The following is a 9,516-nucleotide window of genomic DNA, read 5'->3' on the forward strand; positions in this document are numbered from 1 at the left end:
CCACAGGGACAAGGTCCACGTGCACCTAAGCTCCATGGTGACCATCCTCCACAGGGACAGGGTCCACGTGCATCTAGCCCCACGGTGACCATCCTCCAGAGGGACAGGGTCCACGTGCATCTAGCCCCACGGTGACCATCCTCCACAGGGACAAGGTCCACGTGCACCTAAGCCCCATGGTGACCATCCTCCACAGGGACAAGGTCCACGTGCACCTAAGCTCCATGGTGACCATCCTCCACAGGGACAGGGTCCACGTGCATCTAGCCCCACGGTGACCATCCTCCAGAGGGACAGGGTCCACGTGCACCTAAGCCCAATGGTGACCATCCTCCACAGGGACAAGGTCCACGTGCACCTAAGCTCCATGGTGACCATCCTCCACAGGGACAGGGTCCACGTGCATCTAGCCCCACGGTGACCATCCTCCACAGGGACAGGGTCCACGTGCACCTAAGCCCCACGGTGACCATCCTCCACAGGGACAGGGTCCACGTGCATCTAGCCCCACGGTGACCATCCTCCAGAGGGACAGGGTCCACGTGCACCTAAGCCCCACAGTGACCATCCTCCACAGGGACAAGGTCCACGTGCACCTAAGCTCCATGGTGACCATCCTCCACAGGGACAGGGTCCACGTGCATCTAGCCCCACGGTGACCATCCTCCACAGGGACAGGGTCCACGTGCACCTAAGCCCCACGGTGACCATCCTCCACAGGGACAGGGTCCACGTGCATCTAGCCCCACGGTGACCATCCTCCAGAGGGACAGGGTCCACGTGCACCTAAGCCCCACAGTGACCATCCTCCACAGGGACAAGGTCCACGTGCACCTAAGCTCCATGGTGACCATCCTCCACAGGGACAGGGTCCACGTGCACCTAAGCCCCATGGTGACCATCCTCCACAGGGACAGGGTCCACGTGCACCTAGCCCCACGGTGACCATCCTCCACAGGGACAGGGTCCACGTGCACCTAAGCCCCACAGTGACCATCCTCCACAGGGACAAGGTCCACGTGCACCTAAGCTCCATGGTGACCATCCTCCATGGGGACAGGATCCACATGCACCTAAGCCCAATGGTGACCATCCTCCACAGGGACAGGGTCCACGTGCACCTAAGCCCCATGGTGACCATCCTCAATGGGGACAGGATCCACATGCACCTAAGCTCCATGGTGACCATCCTCCACAGGGACAAGGTCCACGTGCACCTAAGCCCAATGGTGACCATCCTCCACAGGGACAAGGTCCACGTGCACCTAAGCTCCATGGTGACCATCCTCCACAGGGACAGGGTCCACGTGCATCTAGCCCCACGGTGACCATCCTCCAGAGGGACAGGGTCCACGTGCACCTAAGCCCAATGGTGACCATCCTCCAATGTGCACCTAAGCTCCATGGTGACCATCCTCCACAGGGACAGGGTCCACGTGCATCTAGCCCCACGGTGACCATCCTCCACAGGGACAGGGTCCACGTGCACCTAAGCCCCACGGTGACCATCCTCCAGAGGGACAGGGTCCACGTGCACCTAAGCCCCATGGTGACCATCCTCCACAGGGACAAGGTCCACGTGCACCTAAGCTCCATGGTGACCATCCTCCACAGGGACAGGGTCCACGTGCATCTAGCCCCACGGTGACCATCCTCCAGAGGGACAGGGTCCACGTGCACCTAAGCCCAATGGTGACCATCCTCCACAGGGACAAGGTCCACGTGCACCTAAGCTCCATGGTGACCACCCTTCACAGGGACAGGGTCCACGTGCATCTAGCCCCACGGTGACCATCCTCCACAGGGACAGGGTCCACGTGCACCTAAGCCCCACGGTGACCATCCTCCACAGGGACAGGGTCCACGTGCATCTAGCCCCACGGTGACCATCCTCCAGAGGGACAGGGTCCACGTGCACCTAAGCCCAATGGTGACCATCCTCCACAGGGACAAGGTCCACGTGCACCTAAGCTCCATGGTGACCATCCTCCACAGGGACAGGGTCCACGTGCATCTAGCCCCACGGTGACCATCCTCCACAGGGACAGGGTCCACGTGCACCTAAGCCCCACGGTGACCATCCTCCACAGGGACAGGGTCCACGTGCACCTAAGCCCCACGGTGACCATCCTCCACAGGGACAGGGTCCACGTGCATCTAGCCCCACGGTGACCATCCTCCAGAGGGACAGGGTCCACATGCACCTAAGCCCCACAGTGACCATCCTCCACAGGGACAAGGTCCACGTGCACCTAAGCTCCATGGTGACCATCCTCCACAGGGACAGGGTCCACGTGCATCTAGCCCCACGGTGACCATCCTCCACAGGGACAGGGTCCACGTGCACCTAAGCCCCACGGTGACCATCCTCCACAGGGACAGGGTCCACGTGCATCTAGCCCCACGGTGACCATCCTCCACAGGGACAGGGTCCACGTGCACCTAAGCCCCACAGTGACCATCCTCCACAGGGACAAGGTCCACGTGCACCTAAGCTCCATGGTGACCATCCTCCACAGGGACAGGGTCCACGTGCACCTAAGCCCCACGGTGACCATCCTCCACAGGGACAGGGTCCACGTGCATCTAGCCCCACGGTGACCATCCTCCAGAGGGACAGGGTCCACGTGCACCTAAGCCCCACAGTGACCATCCTCCACAGGGACAAGGTCCACGTGCACCTAAACTCCATGGTGACCATCCTCCATGGGGACAGGATCCACATGCACCTAAGCCCAATGGTGACCATCCTCCACAGGGACAGGGTCCACGTGCACCTAAGCCCCATGGTGACCATCCTCCACGGGGACAGGATCCACATGCACCTAAGCTCCATGGTGACCATCCTCCACAGGGACAAGGTCCACGTGCACCTAAGCCCAATGGTGACCATCCTCCACAGGGATAGGGTCCACGTGCACCTAAGTCCCACAGTGACCATCCTCCACAGGGACAGAGCCCACGTGCACCTAAGCCCCACAGTGACCATCCTCTACAGGGACAGGGTCCATGTACACCTAAGCCCCATGGTGACCATCCTCCACAGGGACAGAGCCCACGTGCACCTAAGCCCCAAGGTGACCATCCTCCACAGGGACAGAGCCCACGTGCACCTAAGCCCCATGGTGACCATCCTCCACAGGGACAGGGTCCACGTGCACCTAAGCCCCACGGTGACCATCCTCCAGAGGGACAGGGTCCACATGCACCTAAGCCCCATGGTGACCATCCTCCACAGGGACAAGGTCCACGTGCACCTAAGCTCCATGGTGACCATCCTCCACAGGGACAGGGTCCACGTGCATCTAGCCCCACGGTGACCATCCTCCAGAGGGACAGGGTCCACGTGCACCTAAGCCCAATGGTGACCATCCTCCACAGGGACAAGGTCCACGTGCACCTAAGCTCCATGGTGACCATCCTCCACAGGGACAGGGTCCACGTGCATCTAGCCCCACGGTGACCATCCTCCACAGGGACAGGGTCCACGTGCACCTAAGCCCCACGGTGACCATCCTCCACAGGGACAGGGTCCACGTGCATCTAGCCCCACGGTGACCATCCTCCAGAGGGACAGGGTCCACGTGCACCTAAGCCCAATGGTGACCATCCTCCACAGGGACAAGGTCCACGTGCACCTAAGCTCCATGGTGACCATCCTCCACAGGGACAGGGTCCACGTGCATCTAGCCCCACGGTGACCATCCTCCACAGGGACAGGGTCCACGTGCACCTAAGCCCCACGGTGACCATCCTCCACAGGGACAGGGTCCACGTGCATCTAGCCCCACGGTGACCATCCTCCAGAGGGACAGGGTCCACGTGCACCTAAGCCCCACAGTGACCATCCTCCACAGGGAGGAGGTCCACGTGCACCTAAGCTCCATGGTGACCATCCTCCACAGGGACAGGGTCCACGTGCATCTAGCCCCACGGTGACCATCCTCCACAGGGACAGGGTCCACGTGCACCTAAGCCCCACGGTGACCATCCTCCACAGGGACAGGGTCCACGTGCATCTAGCCCCACGGTGACCATCCTCCAGAGGGACAGGGTCCACGTGCACCTAAGCCCCACGGTGACCATCCTCCACAGGGACAGGGTCCACGTGCATCTAGCCCCACGGTGACCATCCTCCAGAGGGACAGGGTCCACGTGCACCTAAGCCCCACAGTGACCATCCTCCACAGGGACAAGGTCCACGTGCACCTAAGCTCCATGGTGACCATCCTCCATGGGGACAGGATCCACATGCACCTAAGCCCAATGGTGACCATCCTCCACAGGGACAGGGTCCACGTGCACCTAAGCCCCATGGTGACCATCCTCCATGGGGACAGGATCCACATGCACCTAAGCTCCATGGTGACCATCCTCCACAGGGACAAGGTCCACGTGCACCTAAGCCCAATGGTGACCATCCTCCACAGGGATAGGGTCCACGTGCACCTAAGTCCCACAGTGACCATCCTCCACAGGGACAGAGCCCACGTGCACCTAAGCCCCACAGTGACCATCCTCCACAGGGACAGGGTCCATGTACACCTAAGCCCCATGGTGACCATCCTCCACAGGGACAGAGCCCACGTGCACCTAAGCCCCACAGTGACCATCCTCCACAGGGACAGAGCCCACGTGCACCTAAGCCCCAAGGTGACCATCCTCCACAGGGACAGAGCCCACGTGCACCTAAGCCCCATGGTGACCATCCTCCACAGGGACAGGGTCCACGTGCACCTAAGCCCCACGGTGACCATCCTCCAGAGGGACAGGGTCCACGTGCATCTAGCCCCACGGTGACCATCCTCCACAGGGACAAGGTCCACGTGCACCTAAGCTCCATGGTGACCATCCTCCATGGGGACAGGATCCACATGCACCTAAGCCCAATGGTGACCATCCTCCACAGGGACAGGGTCCATGTACACCTAAGCCCTAAGCCCCACAGTGACCATCCTCCACAGGGACAAGGTCCACGTGCACCTAAGCTCCATGGTGACCATCCTCCATGGGGACAGGATCCACATGCACCTAAGCCCAATGGTGACCATCCTCCACAGGGACAGGGTCCACGTGCACCTAAGCCCCACGGTGAACATCCTCCACAGGGACAGAGCCCACATGCACCTAAGCCCCACGGTGAACATCCTCCACAGGGACAGAGCCCACATGCACCTAAGCCCCACGGTGAACATCCTCCACAGGGATAGGGTCCACGTGCACCTAAGCCCCACGGTGACCATCCTCTAGAGCCCTGATGGCGAACCTATGACACGCGTGTCAGTACTGACACGCGTAGCCATTTTCAGTGACACGCGGCCGCATGTGGCCGCATACAGAGAAGCAGCGGAGTTCCTTGCTGACACCCGGGGCGGATCACCGATGCGCCCCCCTCCCCCCCGGTGCAGCGCGACCTCCCCCCCCCCCCCCGGCGAAATCACCCGGTGCATGTTTACCCGCTGGGGGTGTGCCGTGTGCGCTCCTATTGGCTCCCTCCCTGCTGCTCCCTCTGCCCCGGCTCCTCACTTCCGGCCGGCGGAGCAGAGAGCAGCGGAATGCCGTGGGGGACGCATCTCTGAGGGCCCTGTGATCACCATTACCAGCAACCATCATCCAATCTACTGTTCTGGGGTGTCGTGGATTTGTAATTGACCACCATTACTGAGATAGGTGAGGGGGAGGCTGGGAGAGGCGAGGGCATATGCTATGGGTGTCGTTTCCCGCCATTAGAAATAGCGGCAGCCATCTTAATTTACATAAGGTGGTCAGTTAGGCTAGTTAGGGCTAACAGGCTATCTATAATTCTATCTTCTGTCTCTGCCCCCCTGATGGAGAACTCAAAAAATAAAAAACCAAGGTTAAGTAAAGGAAGTGGTAGTAGCAGTAGCCGACCCTTTCAAGAGACATGGACCGAGATGTATGGCATTATAGAAAAAAATGGCAAATCATTTTGCGTTCTATGTACTGAAACGGTAGTAAGCAGAACGTGGAATATAAATAGACATTTTGAAACTAATCATTCCCAGCTCTTGAAAAAAAGTGAGGATGAACGGAAGGAATACATTTCCAGGCAGCTACACTTTTATAAGAGCCAATCTAAGTCCATCCTTAAATTTGTAAAAGGTTCTACAAATTTAACATCTGCAAGTTTGAGCATTGCTCACTCCATAGCTCAGCATGGAAAAGCACTCAGTGAGGGAGAATTTATTAAAGAAACTCTCCTAAGATGTGCACCAGTTCTATTTCACGATATGCAGAATAAAGATGCAATTATTAAGAGAATATCTGAGTTACCAGGAAATTTGGAGTGCCTGGATCCGATTACCAGACACTTTTAGCACCCTGAAAAATATAGCAATGGCTTTACTCACAATTTTTCCCTCTACGTACTTTTGTGAAACCTTATTCTCAGCGTTAAATAATATCAAAACCAACAAAAGAAACAGATTGACAGATGAAGTTAGTAGCGCTTGCTTGGGCTTGAAGTGTACAAAATACCAACCTTCAATTGAAGATTTAGCCAATGAAATTCAGCAACAAAAAAGTCACTAATAGGCAGATTAGTTAAAGAATTCCTCCTCCCCCTCACTTATCTTAGTTCATGGCACCCCACACAAGTTAAATAATATCAAGACCAACAAAAGAAACCGACTGACAGATGAACAAAGAAGTCACTAAGTAGGTAAGTTAAATAATTAGTTTTTGGTTTATTAAATACAGTTTTATATTACAATTATACATTTTTGTTATTTAAACTATAAATATCGCGAAATTATGGTTTTTTTTCTCGAAGTGACACACCACCCGAGTTATGCTCGGTTTTTTGGCGAATTTTGACACACCAAGCTCAAAAGGTTGCCCATCACTGCTCTAGAGGGACAGGGATCCATGTGCACATAGATAGCACACGGTGGTGGGAGGCGGGACTGGTGGTTGGGAGGTGGGGATAGTGCTGGGCAGACTTATACGGTCTGTGCCAGAGCCAGTGGTGGGAGGCAGGGATAGTGCTGGATAGACTTATACAGTCTGTGCCAGAGCCGGTGGTTGGGAGGAGGGGATAGTGCTGGGCAGACTTATACGGTCTGTGCCCTGAAGAGCACAGGTACAAATCAAGGTAAGGTATACACAAAAAGTAGCACATATGAGTTTATCTTGTTGGGCAGACTGGATGGACCATGCAGGTCTTTTTCTGTCGTCATCTACTATGTTACTATGTATGTCCAGGACAACACATTGCGATACACAGGCAAAAATAGATATTTTGTGCACTGCTTTACTGATGTCTGCTGACAGGTGAAGAGAGAAGAGTTGAATGGTCCTGTATTCATATTTCTCGTTCTTTGAGCTATAAACACTTTGGCTGACCCCCTCACGGATCTGCTGCAGAGAAAGGGGCAGGGTGTGGACTCTTATCCCATGCGTCTCTGGAGTGTCACTATCACTCCCCTAACCACAGCACAGCTGCCCCTCCCCCTCCCATATCTGCTGAGTCATCAATGAGGTGGGAGAGGGGCAGAACTGTTCAGAGTTTCCTAGATTTTGCCTCACTGCATACTGTGTTTCATGTAACCTCTGTCTCTAAATACGAACTCAAGAGACGTCAAGCTCTCCAAACACCACAGCTCATGTTGTGTTTTAAGGCTAAGTGCTGAGATCACATTTCTCCTCTTTTTAGACAGCCTCACTGGTTACCAATAAATCAGAGAATTCAAGTTAAGATCTTGACTCCGACCCGTAAGGTCCTTCTTACTGGCCTACCAGAATCTTTAGCTAAATTAAGTATCCCCTATTCCCCTGCTCTGTTCACTTCAAGTGCATTGGGCATCTGCTCAAAATAATGCCTTTAACTTTGTTGGCTCCTTTTCTCGTGGAACAATCTTCCAGTTGTACTAAGATCGCAGCCATCCCTTACTAATTTTAAGAAAGCACTAAAGATGCACTTTTATTCAGTAGCTTTTGACTGACAACACTGGCAAACAGGTTCTTCCGTTGTTAACCTTTTGAATGGTTCTGTTTGAGTGGATGTTACGTAACTACAAAAGTATTGCCACACTGGAACAGACCGAAGGTCCATCAAAACCAGCATCCTGTTTCCAACAGTGGCCAATCCAGGTCACAAGTACTTGGCAAGATCTCAAGACGGAGTACTTGTCTGTATTACTTTATTGCTATTTTGTATTGTTCGTGGCCTTGATTTCCTGCACAACTAGGGCGATTTTATCATATCTCTCAATAAAGAAACATCTCCAGTTGCCCAGCAGCAGACACTTCTCCCTCCGAGTCCTACAAGAATCATTCTATTACCTTAGCGTGTGACAGCAAAACTAGACCCTAAACAGGGAATAGGATCAGGGAAGCCTGAACTGGATTACAGGCAGCTCCTGCTCACAGGCGTCAGGTGCAGCTAGCACTGAAGAACCCGCTCCCTATAAAGCACACTTCCAATCAGCACTGAAGCACTAGTGCACCTGCCCCCATAAAACATGCTTTCAATCAGCACTGGAGCACTAGTGAACCCCCTCTTTATAAAGCATGCTTCCAATCAGCACTAGTGAACCCCCTCTTTACAAAGCACGCTTCCAATCAGCACCAGAGCACTAGTGAACCCCCTCTTTATAAAGCGTGCTTCCAATCAGCACCGGAGTACTAGTGAACCCCCTCTTTATAAAGCGTGCTTCCAATCAGCACCAGAGCACTAGTGAACCCCCTCTTTATAAAGCGTGCTTCCAATCAGCACCAGAGCACTAGTGAACCCCTCTTTATAAAGCGTGCTTCCAATCAGCACCGGAGTACTAGTGCACCCCCTCTTTATAAAGCATGATTCCAATCAGCACCAGAGCACTAGTGAACCCCTCTTTATAAAGCGTGCTTCCAATCAGCACCTGAGTACTAGTGCACCCCCTCTTTATAAAGCACGCTTCCAATCAGCACTAGAGCACTAGTGCACCCCCTCTTTATAAAGCATGATTCCAATCAGCACTGAAGCACTAGCGCACTCCTCCCCCAAATAAAGCAGGCTTCCATTCAAGCACTGGTGCACCTGCACCCACCCTTCCTCCCTCCCCTATAAAGGTCACTTTCTGCACCCCCGTGCACATTCTCTGACGCATTACTTCCCTCTCTATAACGCTCGTGACCCTGCTCCTGACTTTTCTCCTCTCTCTCTAGCGCTGGGCTCCGGACGTCCCATTACTCACAGAGAGTCCCGCTCCTGCTGCTGCCGCCGCTCCATACTCCAGGCTTCGTCCCAGGACAGGACAGTCCAGCTCGCGACTCACCTCTGCGGGCGCTCGCCCCGCCCCTCACTGTACGGACTTGGGCGCAGCCATCTCCATTACGTCAGCGCTGAAGGACCCCATCGGGCTGACTCCAGCAATGCCTGAAGTTGCGGTTACCGTAAATCCTGGTGTAATCTGTCCACCTCTGAGATCAGAGGGTGACAGCTCCAGTCCCAGCCCCTGGGCAGAGTTGCAAGTTACCTATTGCAGGATGGAGACTACGTGGCCGGTCCTGCTT

The 9,516-nt window shown here is 55.0% G+C and overlaps 1 protein-coding gene across 1 annotated transcript in view; it reads right to left on the bottom strand.

The window, feature by feature from the left end:
- UROD (uroporphyrinogen decarboxylase) overlaps positions 1-9,294 on the bottom strand; it is a 41,478-nt gene extending 32,184 nt beyond the window's left edge. Inside the window, exon 1 of the mRNA XM_030205167.1 lies at positions 9,198-9,294. Coding sequence (XP_030061027.1) covers positions 9,198-9,232 — 35 coding nt within the window. The 5' untranslated portion in view covers positions 9,233-9,294. The remainder of the gene's footprint in view (positions 1-9,197) is intronic.
- Between the last annotated feature and the right edge of the window lie 222 nt (positions 9,295-9,516).

The sequence above is a fragment of the Microcaecilia unicolor genome, chromosome 6 (genome assembly GCF_901765095.1).
Source record: "Microcaecilia unicolor chromosome 6, aMicUni1.1, whole genome shotgun sequence".
NCBI classification, from domain to species: domain Eukaryota; kingdom Metazoa; phylum Chordata; class Amphibia; order Gymnophiona; family Siphonopidae; genus Microcaecilia; species Microcaecilia unicolor.